Source organism: Equus caballus, chromosome 19 (genome assembly GCF_041296265.1).
Source record: "Equus caballus isolate H_3958 breed thoroughbred chromosome 19, TB-T2T, whole genome shotgun sequence".
In the NCBI taxonomy this organism is placed as follows: Eukaryota; Metazoa; Chordata; class Mammalia; order Perissodactyla; family Equidae; genus Equus; species Equus caballus.
This window is the reverse complement of record NC_091702.1, coordinates 48,111,392-48,129,514: the sequence shown is the minus strand read 5'-3', so window position 1 is coordinate 48,129,514 and position 18,123 is coordinate 48,111,392. Positions and strand designations below refer to the sequence as shown.

General features: G+C 34.0%; 1 protein-coding gene across 24 annotated transcripts in view; it reads left to right on the top strand.

The window, feature by feature from the left end:
* The window catches only part of STXBP5L (syntaxin binding protein 5L), a 349,911-nt gene that overhangs the window by 253,181 nt on the left and 78,607 nt on the right, over positions 1-18,123 (top strand). For 11 of the 24 annotated variants that reach the window (XM_023623677.2, XM_070243721.1, XM_070243715.1 and 8 more), the window contains exons 19-20: positions 1,971-2,122; positions 4,441-4,512. In XM_023623677.2, coding sequence (XP_023479445.1) covers positions 1,971-2,122; positions 4,441-4,512 — 224 coding nt within the window. Of the gene's footprint in view, positions 1-1,970; positions 2,123-4,347; positions 4,513-18,123 lie in introns of all 24 variants that reach the window. The other 13 variants (XM_070243724.1, XM_070243720.1, XM_070243718.1 and 10 more) reach the window with 2 other exon arrangements.

The window sequence follows — 18,123 nt, the reverse complement described above, 5'->3', positions numbered from 1 at the left end:
AGGAGATCTTAACAATTTTGCTGGTAGTAACATGAAATATCCTCAACATTGTGTGAGCTTTGGGAATTGTTCTACTTTAATTTTTGGTGGTTCTTTCCTGAGCCTAGGATAGTTTCTTCACATGGCTACACGGATCAGTACACAGCCAAAATTCTGGACCATTCTGTAAATCTCTAGTGTACCCTCTCTGTGCAGCTCTCTTCTGTATAGTATTTTGCCTCATAAATTCTAGCTGCTTTTGTAGCATCACTCTGATCTCCATCTTCTCAATTCAACGAGACCACTGATCTCTCTTTTAGTTTCAGTTTCCTGTGCTCTAGCGTGGAAATCTCTCCGTTCACTAAGCTAGAACACTTAACTAGAGTTCCTAGTTAAAGTTTACCTCGATTGTTTTTCTTCTCTCATCTTATCCTATGTTGCCTGCTGTGAAACTGTTGTTTAATATATTTTGTCCAGTTTTCTAGTTGTTTATGGTAGGAGATTAAACCCAGTATCCTTATTCACTTTTCAACAACCATTGCCTGACCTCCCCAATACTGAGGTATAATTTTCCAGTATTCTTATTTTTAGTTCCAAGATAAAAATAGTTATTTTGGTTGGTGTCATACATTCTAGTTGCCTATTTTTATCCTTTCAGTATTGCATTTGGGAACTCTGTCATTCCTGTAAGCAGAAGTAATTTATTATATTTTAACATAAAAAGTTTAGAGATATTAACTTGCTACAGTATATATAACATTACGTTTGCTTATAATAATATTAAGATCAATCCTACTTTTGTGTGGAAAATTTTCACAGTACTTTAACAACAGATTTCTGATTTGATATTCATAAAAGCCCTGTGAACTAGATAAATCTAGTAGTATAATTCTCATTATAAAGTAAAGCCTGGCAAGATTCATTGATTTTTCTCCAAGTCATATAACCTATAAATGATAAAGATGGGATTTCTGACTTCTATAACAATACTTTTTCCAGTTTCCAAAGTCTGTCTTACTGGAAGATGTAGAACTCTATGTGAAATACCAAAACATCCAGTATGGTGGAACTTCTCTTTTAATTTCTTGTGAGGAAGGCAGTGTGGTGGAGTGGGAAGAACTAAACTGAGAGTAAGCAGATGATTTGTCAACCAGATTCAATCTAAGTAATAAAACAACATGGAATTTATATAAAACGAGCAAAACAACATTCATTCAACTAGTGTATATTTAGTTTAGGGAGCAAAAGCACAGATTTACAATTGTTCAGCCAGAGGGCATGTTGTAAATGGAGAAAAAGAGAGTTAGTGTATGCCTAATGGTTAAGTTGAGCAAAATGCCTGCTGAGGAGAGCTATTTTAATTTATCGAGAGATTTAGGTAATAAATTAATCAAGTTGTCTTTCTCTTTTAATAAATGAGGCAAAATACAGAACAGAGTAGTGAGAACATTTTAATTTTTTGTGAATGAAAGTTGTATTTCTGTTTATATCTACTACAATGTCAAAACTTTAAATATATGAATTAATTTTTATGTAAAATTATGTGTTAAATGTATACTGTTTGTTTAAGAAGAGAACTAATTTGGAGCCTAATAATTATTAAAAAAAAAGATCTAATTACGTACCTAAGCATCTGTAGCTATTAAAGCATAACATTTCTTGACCTTTTCCCCCTTGCATAGCAAAAAGATTTTATGTAATTCTTCTGTAAAAACCTAAAACCAAGTTAAAGAGCAGATTGGGTAATCACTACTTACATGATAAAATTGATAATAAAACGTGATTGCAGGTCGTTCCTGGTTTTTACAGTGGTCGTGGCTATTATACAAGGTCAATCTATCCTCTGTAACGGCATAATATCCTTCCTGACTTTACACGAATCACTGCCTGACCCTAGGGCATTACTTTCCAATAACCTTCTTTTTAATTCAAAGATAAAAATCATACTGGTTTCTGTGATACATTCTAGTTGCGTATTTTCTTTCTCTCAGAGTTGCATTTGGGAACTGCAATGGGTTGGCTGTGGTGGATTTTATACAGAAGACAGTACTGTTAAGCATGGGGACCATTGACCTATATAGATCAAGTGACCTATACCAACGACAACCACGGTCTCCTCGAAAAAACAAGCAGTTCATTGCAGGTAGGAGATAAAACAAGATGGTTATGAACTTGAGTAGTTCATCTGTTTTCTTACCTTTAGATTTCTTGTCTTTCTTCTGTGATGCTATTCAAATGCATGGCAATATAAAGTCAACATAATTTACAATACCATGTAAGTAAAACTGGGCAGAAACATAGTGAGAATCTTTGAAAGGGTAAAAGAGGTGTTTGTACTTCAGTTTGCTGTTAAAGTTAGGAAGTATTTCAGTTTCTTAGGTTGAATTCCTAAGAAATAACAGAAAATATGAAACTATTATATATAAAAATGTTAAGAAGATAAGACTCTGTAGTTGAAAAAACTTCTTACAATGGTTGTATTAAACAGGATAATTTTCTTCTAAAATATCTGACCCCTTTAAAATATAATATTAGGTCATTCACTACTTTTATTTATTTATTTATTTATTTATTTTTCTAAGGATTGGCACCTGAGCTAACAACTGTTGCCAATCTTTCTTTCTTTCTTTTTTTAATTGCTTTTTCTCCCCAAATCCTCCCAGCACATAGTTGTATATTTTATTTGTGGGTCCTTCTAGTTGTGGCATGTGAGACGCCGCCTCAACGTGGCCTGATGAGTGGTGCCATGTCCGTGCCCAGGATCTGAACCGGCAAAACCCTGGACCGCTGAAGCAGAGTGCACAAACTTAACCACTCTGCCATGGGGCCGGCCCCACTACTTTTAATATTTTTAATTAACTCCATATTTTAGCTGTCATCTTTCCTTGTTGGATGAAGACTTTCTTGGTGATATTTTTACAAATGAAAAAAATATTAATTAACATTTAAAAATGCTATGAAAGATGATATTTTTCTTAACAGGACCAATAAATTGATTTATTTAACTATAAAATAAACCTATATAAGGTTAATTAGGATCTAAGCAGAAATACTTTCTATATAATGCTAAACTTTGCTGTGCCGAATTATGCCAGATTTGCTGAAATTTCAGTATATATCCAAATAGTTGGTTTTATAAACATTGCCAGAATTTTGTATATTTTCTGTCCGCTGACATAGTTTAGTTAAAAAATTAGCTGAGCTAAAAGGTTTGCAGATGGAAATGCATCCTATAGTTTTATGTGTTGTTTTAGATGGTTCTTTTAAATTTTCTTTTTTTTAAATAGTCAATTGAATATTGAAGCCTTTAATAAATATACCAGTGCAAAAAATATCTTAAAATAAAAAGAGTACATGGTGTTAGGTGTTATTTTCTAAACAGCAGGTGTGCCAAATTTTACATCTGAATATGATAATAAAGGAAGTTTCCTTTTGGGCTAATGATAAATTGCTTGATATACTGAAGTTCTTCCTCTCATTAATCGTTCTTTTGTAAACCTCAGCCCTTTTCAAATTGCTAGTTTAGACCCTTTTCAAAGGCACAAAATTTCTCCTTCAGAACCTGGAGTTTCTTTGTTTTTTGTTAGGGATCTCAATTTTTAGCAATATTTTAGGAGTGCTGGAAACTTCAAATTCTACAGGTTCTGCCTCTACTACTGGCTTTTGAAAGGAAAGCAGAATAAGAGGAACTGTGCATGCATGCATGTACCATAAGATTCCCTCATGATTGGGAAAGAAAAGGTTGATTTTTGAAAATTAATGGACTCTATGGTAGAAAGATGTTAGGGAATAGTAGGCACTGTTTGCGTGTTGAAGGCAATAATTCAATCAGAAAACCTGTGGATCCTATGATAGCATCTAAGTTACTTGCTGGATATACACAGTGGGATGACAAAGTATATATTTTGACAAAGGTAGGACAACTTTAATTTAAACATGTTGAGCCTCAAAATTGTGATTAGAGCTTAGAATTTTGATGATTTTACAATCAGAAAAAACTGATGAAGTCGTAAACTCCATTCATATTTAGTGAATAAAATGACTACAATGAGTATTCACTTTATGTTATAAAAATAAAATATTAAAGATAAAAATCTCTAAGCTTTCTTTTTAATATGAAGATTAAAGACAACTGTTTTGATATTTATGAGGTAACTTATACATATTATTTATAAGCCAAATAAGTTTACTATGTAAAAAGCATATAAGAAATATGCTATTTTTATAAGATATTTGATTAAATAAAACTACAGCATTCTCATCATTCATCTGTCACCTCTTACTTTCTAATTGATTTATTTTTTCAATATCTCCTTTCTAATTTGATTACCTAAACTTGCTGCAATTTCTTCATCTTGGCTGTTCTAGATTCTGGTATGATATCACTTCCTTTCACTTTAGACTATTTTTCTCTCTTTTCTCTGCCTGCTGCTGATGCTGGTGTGCTGGCATGTTCCAAAGACAACTTTTGCATGCGTGGCCTGTCTAACTTTTATCCTGATTTAACGAAACGGATCCGTACTTCCTATCAGAGTAAGTTCTATTAAGGTTAGGCAAATAGCTTTTTTAAGTCATAATGCTTGAGTTAAATCCATACATCTGTGCTCAGTAATGTGTTTTTTAAAACACATTCAGCATGCATGCAAATTTTTGTTTTGTTATGGAAGTGCAACTGATAATTTTAATAAAAATTATACAAATAGTTCAAATAGTTATTGTCATATACCCATTTACTCATATCCATTGTTTCAGTGTTTATTTCAAACCATGCAGACCATGTCCTATTAGTCCAAGAGTCCCTGTCTTTTGTTTTGTGGAGGAAGAGCCATGGGGTCTTGTAAATAATAAATCTGATATACCAGTATCAATAATAATTGAATGCTTTCTTATTTTGGAAACCTTGTGCCTTTGGCCCTTTTATAGAACTATTCTAATCAGGGCCACAATATTTGCTTTTTCTAAGTAATTAGATTTCTAATTAAGTATTGAAATTTCATAAAATATCAACACAATATTTGCTTTTTCTAAGTAATTAGATTTCTAATTAAGTATTCCTAATTTCTGATGCTTTTTATTAAAATAGAATACACAAACATGTTTCTATAGTGATTTTAGGTACCAAACACACAGTAGAGTTGGGGAATTAAGGTCACAAATCAAAGAGTCAATAACATTAACTTTTACCATGGTAGCAAGTGCAAATCTGAAGACGGTGGAGTAAGCAATTCTAAAAACTGGTGCAGAAGGAGTGGGGAGTGGGGAATGAGGGTATAATTGGAGGTGCAGATGATACTAGTGACGTTATAGGTGAATATTTATTGATATGAGAAGATGCTTATAATATATTAATATGTTACATTAAAAAAGCAGATTACTTAATATATTTAAGATGGCTTCATATTTGTATAAAATATACATATATCCATATACACACCTACACACATATACACATGTTGTTTGTATCTTGAATTACTTCAGACCTCACCTCACCAGCTTGTAGAACTAGTGCAGTCACATCACTTATAAAAACCTAAAACTTTGTGGGGCTGGCCCTGTGGCATAGTGGTTAAGTTTGGTGTGCTCCACTTCAGCAGCCTGGGTTTGTGTGGGCCTACACCACTCATCAGCCATGTTGTGGCAGCAACCCATGTATAAAGTGGAGGAAGGTTGGCACAGATGTTAGCTTGGGGCTAATCTTCCTCAAGCGAAAAAAAAAAGGAGGAAGATTGGCAACAGACGTTAGGTCAGGGCTAATCTTCCTCAGCAAAAAACATTTAAAAAAATTCGAAAACTCTGTGTTCTTCTAGCTAAAGGAAGTCAATTGCTATGAAATCCTTAAAATTTTTCTGGGAGTGCCCAGAGAGTGACTTTTTTTGCTCATAAGTATTCTCTAGTCTTCTACTCTAACAGAGCACCCTCTTTTGGGTGCCTCCCACTGCCTCTACTCCTGGTACCTTGTGATCAAACACTGATATCTATATTCCTCCTAAAACAGAAGCTTATTATGTATTGTGATAATATTTCTTGACACCTAAGAATTACATGAAATTTCAGTTTTCATAAATAAAGTTTTATTGGAAGACAGCCATACTCATTCATTTACATATTACATATTGTCTATGGCTGCTTCCACACCACAATAGCAGAGTTGAGTAGTTACAACAGAAACCATATGGCCTATGAGGCCTAAAATATTTACTATCTTGCTCTTTACATAAAAAATTTGCTAATCCCTACCCTATACTATTCTTTCATACCCATCCCCTGCCACATAAGGGTTTCAACCAAATCCTTTCCTGTAAATAGTCTCCAGGTGGTTTAACACACATTCATAGACTTCTGAATCCCAAGTTAGCCTTCTCAAGGTGGAATCCTCGTACATTGTGTGTATGTGTGTGTGTGTGTGTGTGTGAATGCATACATCTATACAAATAGAAAAAGTTTCTGGAACATAACATTGTGGATTTTACAGATTTCTTCTTTTAATTTTAATTTATTTTATGATATTTCAATAACAAACATGTAAAGCTTTTATATTAAGAAGAGAAATTGGATACTGAGAATAAGAAGCAGAAACAGGCTCTTAATCATAATTCTACAGCATCAACCACGATGTAAAGGTTAAAGAAGTGCTGAGATGTGCTCATTTATCTCTGACCCTTTAATATTCTTATATTGCCTTCAGAACAAAAAGCAAAGATTTTTAAACCTTTATTCAGGTACTTTAAAATATAATTCCTATGTACATCTTTAAATGAATTTTCTACTACTCTCCTGTAAAAACACTCACCTTAAGCCAAGTGTATTTATTTTACTACCCTTGTAATTTACTCATATCATCCCCTCTTTGGAAATGCCCTGCTCAAATTTCACTCCTTATAGTAAACCTTTCCTGCTGCCATCAGAGCCCTGTTGTGCCAATTCCTTTATTTAAATGCCTACAGTGTACAGTAGTGTCTGACCATTTAGTTGGTACTTATTGTAGATATGTTTGTGTGTTTACTTATTTTATGCGTATGCTCTACATTTCCAAATGCATGACAAGAACCTGAAGACCATATCTAAAATTGTTTGTATCCTCTACACCAAGCACAAGTATGAGCTCAGCAAGTAAATGATGGTAGTGGGATAGAGCATGACAGCAGTCTCTTTTCACTCACATGAACAGCCAGGGGACTTTGCAAATTTGACAAATGAGAAATACCTTCTGTAGTTACTGGGTCCACTGGAATTTTACAAAAGAAATCGTAGTTTCTTCTAAACAAAGATCTAAAGTGTCAAGACAGAAGTAAAATCAAGTCCTTAGAAGGCCATAAAGAGATTCTCCTGTCTCCATCAGTGGGGCTCCATGGGGGCTCAGACAAGTCCTGGGATTTGCAATCAGATTTCTTAAAGTCCTCTTGATAATCAACATCATATATTTTGATAAGGGACTGATTCTTTGAGGACTTGAAGGTATAGCCTAGAATTTTCTTTTAAAAATAAATTTTGTGAAAATTTGTCTTTTAACTTTTGGATCATATAACCTGGTTACATTTCTACAGTTTCATTTTTTTTATAATAGAGACTGTATGGACTTTTCATGAGTTATTTCCTAGCTTTCAGAAAAGCATATCCACATTCTGCCTATTTGGGGAAACTTAACCCACTTCCATTGAATGTTTATTCTATTCTGGGATTGTGCTCAGCAGCTTGACTCAGTGTTATATTATTGGTCATTACAAAACCCTTTGAGCCAGATAGATATTTATTAGTAGATTCCTCTACAGATGAGAAAATTGAAGTTTAAGGAGATTAAATTAGTTTCTCAAAGTCACACAGAATAAGTGGGAACCAAACTTAGACCTGTCTGATGCAAAAGTGACTTCACATGCTTTCTTCTATATTTTCCTGTGTCTCCAAGTCTTTTAAAGTTTCAGGTGCCTTGGAAACCAATTCCATTATTCTATAATCAGAAACCACTTTTTTTTTTCATTTTTTTCCCATGATCAATGAAATAATATATTAAAAAAATGAAACAATTTAAAATTGTTTTTCACAGTTGAGATCGGACAATGTGCTCTGTAAAATCCATTTTTATATTGTATAATATCAATTTTGCTCTCAAAGTGATATCACATTCTGTTTTAAACCTTATCCTTTTCATTTCTGGAGAAACATCTCAATTCCTGTTTTCTCCTGGGCTGTTTCACTGGTCACCTTTTAACATAGGTTAGGCTCCAAGGAGCTTCCTTCTCTAAACCCTTAAATTCTCATCTACAACTCTTTCACATCAAAGAATAATAAAAGTTGATAGTTCAGACTCTGTATTTTACAGATTATGATTTGAGGAAGCAGTGAAATGCTTTGGAAAGAACAGCAGACATAGGGTCAGAAGGTTTATATCAAGTTCTGCCTTTTCTATTTATTAACTACTCATTACATTTATAATCTTAAGCACGTCATTTATCTGCTCTGAGTTTCTTTTTTTCTCATGTATAAAATAAAAATCATAATTCCTACCTCTCTTAGAGACCTTTGGAACTTTCCTGGGTTAATGTTTGTAAAAACACTTCTATAAGTTTTAGACATTATTATTATAATAGAAGGTGAAACCAAGCCACAGAGAGGTTAAATAACTTTCTAGAATCGGAACCAATCTATGGAAGATTTAGGGATAACATCTAGTCGGATGCTTCATCACCTAGTGTTCTTTCTACCTGTGATAATGTCAGAAATTTTGCTAACTAAAAATTGATAGTATGCCATTTGAACCAAAGGAAGTTTGAAAAGTAGGCTTAAGGTAGAGCATTGTCAGGAAAATTTGCTTGTGCATCAATTTCTAGTTATGCAATGGAGGATCCTTTGGAAAGTCTTAAGCCTATCTATAGATATTTTTTCTCTTTCACTGCATGGTTTTTTCAGAGTATGGGGAATGATAACAGATCCTGGAAACACAAATCAGAAACATAAAGAAAAGTTGAAAGTAAAGGGGAAGATAAGACTAAGAAAGAACTAGCAAAGAGAGGAAGTAAATATAAAAAAAAATGAATGGAGAAAATCAAGAATGGACGAGGAGTAAAACAAAGAAAGATTAAGAAAAGAAGTAATGCCTCAAGGAATAAAAACCAGCAAAAATTATGGTAAACAATAAATGTGAAAACTTCATTCATTCAAAGAATATTTATTAAGCATCTCTGTGTCAAACATTTTTCTAGACACTAGACATACAGTGATGAGTGAAATAATTATGGTCTCTTCTCTCAATTTATAAGAGAAAACATATAGATAAAGAAACCTATAGATATATGATTATAACTGAAAAAAGGAAGCAATACTATGAAAGAGAAAAATGAGTTAAGGGAGAAAAGGTAGACCTGTTTTTGAGAGTGTTATCAGAGAAGAGCCTGTCTGAGGAGGCAACATTTAAGTGAAGCTTTGCAAGATAAGGAGGAATCAGACAAAGCTTTGGACTTACACTTCTGACCAAGACAGAGTAACAGGGACCAGATTTAACCTGCTGCCTGAAACAAAGAGACATAATAAATGAAATTATGGTTTTTAAGACACAGGACATCAGGCAATGAAAAATAGTAATCTCTCTGACAAGATGGGAAACAAAAGAAGTGATCCCTACAGCCATACCTGTTTACCACCCTGAGAGAGTTTCTAGACTGCAGCCAAAGGAGGAGGGGAAACCCAGGAGGAAACCACTTGACTCCTTGAGTTGAAGAGAGGGAGATGAGAAACCAGGGAAAACAAAGCAGCTAAAGTTCACAAAGAGAGGATCCCAGAGATGTACAGAGTTTCTTCCTCAAACAAAGTACTGATCAACACATAATATGACAAAACTAATCAGTGACAGGTAAATAACCATCTGAAAATATTGAAGGAAACAGTGCTCAAGACTCAAAGAAAATAGTGCCTATTCCCATCAGCCAGACTAGAAAAAATTTATAGTTCACATCCACTTCTAGTTAACAGAGTCTAGCCAGTGTAGTCAGGCAAGAGAAAGAAATGAAAGTTATCTAGATTTGAAAAGGGGGAAGTTAACTTGTCTTTTTTCAAGGCAACGTGACCATTTATGAAGAAAATCTAATGAAATCTACAAAAAGCTACTGGAACTAATAAGTGATTTTAACAAAGTGCGAGATATAAGATCAATATATGAAAATCACTTTTATTTCTATCTACCCACAAAAACAATCGAAGTTGAAACTTAAAAATATTATTTATAATGGCATCAAAAATATGAAACACTTAGCCATAAATTAGACAACAGATGTGAAAGAAACGCACATTGAAAATCAGAAAAGATTACTGAGAGAAGTTAAAGAAGACCTAAAAACCTGAAGAGTTACATGTTTCAGAAGACTTGATATTAGGATGTCAATTCCTTCCCAATTGATCGGTAGTTCAATACAATCCCAATAAAAATCCAGCAGACTTTTAATAGAAATTGATAAATTGATTTGAAAGTCCGTACAGAAATGCAAATGATCTAGAGTAGCCAACACAGCTTTTAAAGAGGAACAGTGTTGGAGGACAAACACTACCTGGTTTCAAGACTTTAAAAAAAAAAACTAGTATTGTTGAGACAGTTTGGTATTGGCCCAAAGACAAATAAATCAATGGAACCCAACCAGGAATACACCCACACATATAAGGACAACTGACTTTTGACAAAGGTGCAAAGGCAATTAAGTAGAGAAAGAATAGTTTTTGTACAAATGGTACTTAAGCAATTGGATATCCTTGTGTAAAAACCTTAACTTTTAGGGGCCAGCCCGGTGGCACGACCGTTAAGTTCACTCATTCCACTCCAGTGGCCTGGGGTTCGCCAGTTTGGATCCTGGGTGCAGACCTACACACTGCTTATCAAGCCATGCTGTGTCAGGAATCCCACATATAAAGTATAGGAAGATGGGCATGGATGTTAGCTCAGGGCCAGTCTTCCTCAGCAAAAAGAAGAGGATTGGCAGAAGATGTTAGCTCAGGGCTAATCTTCCTAAAAAAAACTTTTATCCATACTTTGTACCAAATTTTTAAAAATTTACTTACAATGGATCACAAGCCTTAATATAAAACCTAAAACCGTAAATCTAGAAAAAAAGGAGAAATTTTTTGTGACCTTGAGTTAGGCAGAAGTTTTCTAGACAGTATACCAAGAACATGCTCCATGAAAGAACATATGGATAAATTGGACTTCTTCAGGTACTGACCTATTTTTTTGCACCCCTTCATAGTCAAACATCTTGAAAGAGTTATCCACTTTTGTGTTCCTCACTTGCCACTCCACTCTAATATAATTTTGGCTTTTTCAAATACTTTTCCAAGACTAGCTCTACTGGCATCTAGTGGGTAGAAGCCAGAGATGTTGCTAAACATCCTACAATATACCACCCCACAACAAAAAATTATCTGGCCAAAATGTCAATCAAATTGGAAAACATTCAGGACCAGAACATTTTATGTGGTAAATGGCAATTTGGTAAGAAAACCCCCAAAAGTGTAGACTATTATATGTATGGAGACGTTTGTGTACTGGGGGTTAGTCTCCTAAGGAATACTGATATTTTAACATTCACAAGTGGCTACTTCAAATACTATCATGATTATTGTTATCAATTAAGATACTTTATAGGTAAATATTCTTAGAACTTTTTAAATAAAATTGATATAATTCATTGTACCCCAAGGGGATTTTGTCTTCTGATATTCAATGGCCTATTTACCATAAATTTTTTTATCTGTGCTTAACCAGGATTTATATACAATTTTTAATGAATCACTGTACAGATCTTCCAAGTTTAGTAGTCAATTTGCTTGACTTGATTCATATATCAAACATAACTTTCTCCACATAATCTTATGGAAATCTCACCATTTAGTGCTCAATATATTATTAGGAAAAGCACAGTTATTTGGCATGCCCCTTGAGCACTCCAGTGAGTACCTACTAATGTTAGTAACAGATTAACCAATTTAACTGGTTTCCATTCCCTTGGTCCTCATGTCTTCAATCCAGCTTCCACAGTATTTCTAAGATGTAAAATATAAGTGAAGGAGGGCTTTCCATTTCCAGATAGGATGTTGAAAGATGTGAAAGTCCTTCATGCCCTTGGTAATAACAATGATTGCAACAACAGTAATAAAATCCTGTGATAATAACAATGATAAAATTAAGAGCATACTTTTCCATGAGACTACTGAAGAGTGGTGGATTCAAAGAATTCTTGATTAACTGAATTTCAGAGAGAGAAGAGCCATTCATAGATGAGTAGAAAGCTGCAGCTGCTTCCATACCTGGGGCAAGTGACTAGGCACATGGGTGGGGGTTGGGTTGGAGGAGGAGTGGGCTTTCCATAGATGGACAGAGTGCAAAGAACAGGAAAAACCAGTGAGGTTTATTGACTGCCTGGAATGGCCTATTGAGTGGGAATCTGAAATAGCTCTAAACACACAAAAAAATTATTCAGTTTGGCAATTCTCTGCCACCTAGCACTCACTGCTTTGAGAATTTTTCTGAGAAAGTGGCCATGCAAGTGGGACTGAAAAGAAGAGAGAAATCATGTAGTCTCAAAGTACTTGCATTCTGAGGTTATTATAGCATTTGACCTAAGGCAAATTAAACTATCCGAACCTGTATCCCAACCCTCTCCCTGCACAAATACTGAGAAAATTAGGAATCAGCCCCTTGGTGAAGGGAATGTGGAACTTTGAGGGTTGGATTGAAGAGCAAAGAGAGATTTTCTTGGTCCAGTTTTAAAGGGAAACTTAATTTAATCAAAGCTGCAGGCCAGCCCCAGCTCAGTTCAGTATTTTGTAGAATTGGAATGACTAGCCCTTCCCTTAAGCTGTCTGCCAAAAGAAATGAAAAAAAAAAAAGGATATATATGTACTCCAGTCATATATATATATATACTTCAGTCTCCACTATTCTTTTATACACATCATACTATCATAAATTAGAAAACATGTAAAGAAGCAGAAAATCATAGGGGGAAAAGTCAATCTCAGTAGACCCATAGATGACCCTAACTGAAATTAGCAGACAAGAATTTCTAAACAATTGTTATGAAATTTATAGTAAAAGATGGATTAGAAGAGGTGAATATGTTGGGGAATTTCAGGAGAGAAACTGAAACTAAAAAATGACCAAATAGAAATTCTGGAAATGAAAAATAAAATATCTGAAATCAAAAGTTCATGTGTTGCCTTAACAATATATTGGGCAGCCATAGAAAGTATCATTGAACTTGAATATAGGTCAATGAAAAAGATCCAAACAGAAGCAGAATTTTAAAAAATGTTAAAATCTAAATGAGCATCAGTAAATTGTGGCTGAACATTTTTCTGAATTTTATGAAAAACATGAACTGTAAGATCCGAGAAGCTCAGAAAACCCTACACTAGAAAGATGCAAAGAAACCATACTTAAGACTTCATAGTAAAACTACTGAAACCAACATCAAAGAGAACACCTTAAAAGTCGTAAATAAACGTACGTACACACACAATGATATGAATAAAGAGTCATCTCTGAGCAGAAATAATTGAAAACAGAAGACATCTTTCAAGTACTAGAGAAAAATAATTGTACATTCAGAATTCTATATCTAGCAAAAATATTTTTAAATGAAGGGAAAGAAATTTGTCATTAGCAGACCTGCACTACAATAAATGATAAAGGAGGTTTTTAAGGCTGGAAAAAAAATAATACCAGATGGAGATTTAGATATGCAGTAAGAATGAAGAGCACTGGAAATAATAAATATCTAGGTAAATATAAAAGATTATTTTATCTTTTCTTAAAATATTTAAAAGTTAATTTACTCTTTAAGTTAAAAAGTAATAATGTATTATGGAGTTTATACCATGTAGAAGAAAAATGTATGACAACAGTAACAAAGGATGGAAGGGAGGTAAACAGAATTACACTGCTATAAGTTTCTTTTATCATAATAGAAATGATGCAATAATAATTAAAGGTATATTGTGATGAATTATAGATGCTTATTATAATCCCTAGAACAACCACTAAAAAAATACAACAGAGAGGTGTAGTTTACTAGCCAAAGAAAACACAAAACGGAATACTAAAAAATGTTTGATTTTCTCAAAAGACCAAAAAGAAGAACAGTGGAGAAAAGAACAGAGGGGACAAACTGAAAACAAATAGGAAGATGGTAGATGTAAACCTAACTCCATCAATGATTATATTAAATGTAAACGGAGCAAACGTTCTCCCCCTCCAAAAAAAGGGCTAGATATTGTGAGACAGGATGAAAAAAAGACCCAACTATATGCTATGTATAAGAGATGCACTTTAATTGTAAAAACACACAAATTGAAAATAAGAGAAAAAGAATTCCATCAAAACACTAACCCAAAGAAAGCTGATGTGGCTATGAGATGAAGTAGACTTCAAAACAAGGAGATAGAGAGGCAGTTCAAAATTATAAAAGAGTTGCTTATCAGGAAGATAAAAAAATCCTATACTCATTTAGACCTGATAAGAGATATTCAAAATATATAAAGCAAAAATTGTCAAAACTAAAGAAAGAAATAGACAAATCTACAATCATACCTAGAGATTCATCATTTCTCCTCAGTAACTGATAGAACAAATAGAAAAACTGGTAAGGATATAAAAAACTTAAGCAACTGTCTTAACCAAATTGAACTACTAATGTAAATAGACACCTACACCACACAAATTAAAATATGCTCTCCTTTCAAGCAGACATGGAACATTCATAAATATAGGCTGAGTTATAAAACAAGTTATAATGAAATATAAATTACAGGATTGAAATCAAGCAGAGTATGTTCTCTGGTAACAATGAAATTAAATTAGAAATCAATAAAAAAAATATATCCTAAAATCCCCAAATATTTGGAAATTTAGAATAGCTGCTGACTTAAAAAAGAAATCAAAAGGGAAATTTTAAAATACTTTTGAACTGATTGAAAGTATAAACACAAAATATCAAAATTTTTGAGGCGCTGCTAAAGTATTGCTTAAAGGAAAATCTAAAATTTTAAATGCTTGTGTTACAAAAAAAAGAACAATCTCAAATCAACCATCTAAACTTCTTTGTTAAGACACTGAAAGAAGAAGAATGTAGCCCAAAGTAAACAGAAGAAAGGAAATAAAGGTGGGAAATCAATGAAATATGGGGCAAACAATAGAGTAGATCAACAAAATCACACAATAGTTCTTCAAAAAGATTACTCAGATCTATAAAACCCTACCAAGACTGAAGAAAAAAGAAGAAAGAACATAAGTAACCAATACTAGGCATGAAAAAGGGAGCATTACTGTGGATTCTACAGACATTAAAAATAATAAAGTAATATTATTAACTATATGCCTATAAATTGACAATATAGAAGAAATAAAGAGATTTCTTAAAAGAAAAAAATTAGAAAAACGGACAGCAAGCACATTGGAAAATATAAATAGCCTCCTGTCTTTTAAAAAATCTTGAATTCAGGGGCTGGCCCCATGGCCGAGTGGTTAAGTTCACACAGTCCACTTTGGCAGCCCAGGATCTCACCGGTTCGGATGCTGGGCATGGACCTAGCACTGCTCATCAAGCCATGCTGAGGCGGTGTCCCACATAGCAGGACTAGAAGGACCTACAACTAGAATATACAACTATGTACTGGGGGCCTTTAGGGAGAAGAAAAAAAAGAGGAAGTTTGACAACAGATATAAGCTCAGGGCCAATCTTTAAAAGAAAAATCTTAAATTCAAAATCAATTACAGCAAAGAAAACTGTAGGCCTTGAATGTCTTCAGTGATTAATTCTGTCAAACATTTAAGGAAGAAATAACACTAATCTTATGCAAACAAGTCCAGCGAATAGAAAACAGAAGAAATTCTTCCCAACTGGTTATCTAAGGCCAGCACAATGTTGAAAACCAAAACTTGACAAAGACAGTAACTTAAAGGAAAAGTACAGGCTAGTCTCACTCATGAACATAGATGCAAAAATCCTAAATAAATTATTAGCAAATGGAAGACAGACATATGCAAGAAAGATAAAACATCATAACCCAGGTGCATTCTTCCCAAGAATATAAATTTAAAATTTGAAAATCAATCAATGCAAAACATCTGATTAACATAATATAGGAGAAAATAATGTCATCTCAATACATGAAAAAAAATTTGTCATAATTTGACACTTATTTATCATAAAAATCCTCAGAAAACCAAGAATAGAAGAATATTCCCTTAATTGAATAAAGCTCATCTATAAAAAACCTACAAATAACATCATACTTGATTGTGAAATGTTGAATGTTTTTCCACTCAAACTGGTAACAAGATAATGACGTCCACTCTCATCACCTTTGTTCAACATTGTACTTGATGACATAGCAAGGGCAAAAGGCAAGATAAAACATAATATACCTAAAGATTGGAAAGACAACATTAAAACTCTGTTTGCCAAAGATATATTGTATGTAGGAAACCCAAAGGAATCTATAAAAAAGCTACAAAAACAATGTATGAACTTAGTAACATTGAAGAATACAAGTCAGTATACAAAAACAAATCATATTTCTATGTAATAGCAGCAAACAGTTGAGAAATGTATTTATTTTAAAAATGCTATGTACAAGATAGACCTCCAGATGGCAACTTGAAGAGCACCATGGGCACATTCTCCAGAAAAAAAGCATAACTGGTGAAAACTATTTTTTAAAAAAACAATTATTTAAAGTTTCAGGAAATTTTCCTAAGGATACAGAAAATAAAGAAACATTTATTCAAGAAAATCTACTGATACTTGGTAAAATATGAGAGTCTATAGCACTGAGCCACAACTTGCTTTATACCTCTCCTGCCTTCAGGTTGCCAGCATTTCTCATCCCCTCCAACTCCAAATTGAAAAGGCCAAATTCCTGGTGAATGTGGCCAAGAGGTTAGAGATTTCCTTCCCCTGCCTATCCCCCACTCATATGACAGAAGGTTTACACCAGCCATGGCAAGCCAAAAATGCTGCGGCCCGGATTGCTCACACTCCAACTTGCTCCTAAGCAGAGATTTCATGCCAGAAACATCAAGCTGACTACGCCAAAGCTACCCAGGGCCTAGACTAGTGGCTCAGACGTTTTGCCCAGGGGAAGAGGCAATCTTAAGAAGAGTGAACCCTGAAGGTGTCCCCCAGGGACCTAGCTTTTTTTGAAACACAATTTGGGCATGTTCAAGCCTAAGGATGCCCTCAAAAACAATGAAGTATTTGGTAGAAATCAAATAAGAAGCTGGTAGCTTCTTAATTAAGAGCACCAGCTAGACCCTAGGTGAGCTGGTGAACCAAGAAAAGAGACAGCTAAGAAGACTCCTCCTAGGATTTGAACAGACCTCAAAGACTGGGTTCAAATATGACCTCTGCTCAAATTTACTTGGATTAGAATGTTGAGTAATAGATGTCCTAGGACATTGTCAAAAACAATAAAGCAATCACCTGGTTCTGATTGTGATACCTAATAGCTGGATGTGATATCAACAGAAGCAGACAGCTTAACAGAGAGATCAAGGAAAGAGACAGTCAAAGAGAACTTTGCTAAAATCACTACCATTCCAGAGTGACTGTATGTCCACTGAAGACTGTACCTTCTGAGAAGCAACATCAAAGTCTTCGCAATGTAAGGGAAATAAACTTCACCCAAATAGTCTAGCCATGTCCCTAAACAAATAAGCAAACCACAACAAACATCAAAGGAGACAGGGAATTAGTAATCAGTTACGGGAATTGCTATGTTACCTAAAATATCTAGTTATCAATTAAATATAGTAAGACATGCAAAGAAACAGGAAAGTGTGACCCATTCATAGGAAAAAACAAGGCAACAGAAATTGCCTCTGAGGGGAGTCCAGATGTTGGATTTGGCAGATACCTCACAGCAGCCTTAAAAAATGTGTTGAAACACACCATGCTTAAAGAACTAAAAGACACCATGCTTAAAGAAGTAAAGGAAACTATGATGATAATATCTCATCCAAAAGATATATCAACAAAGAGATGGAAGTTATAAAAAGAACCAAAATAGAACTATCATAGACAAGAATTACCTCAAAATGGATTAAAAACTTGAACGTAAGACCTGAAACCATAAAAATCCTAGAAGAAGACATAGACAGTAAGC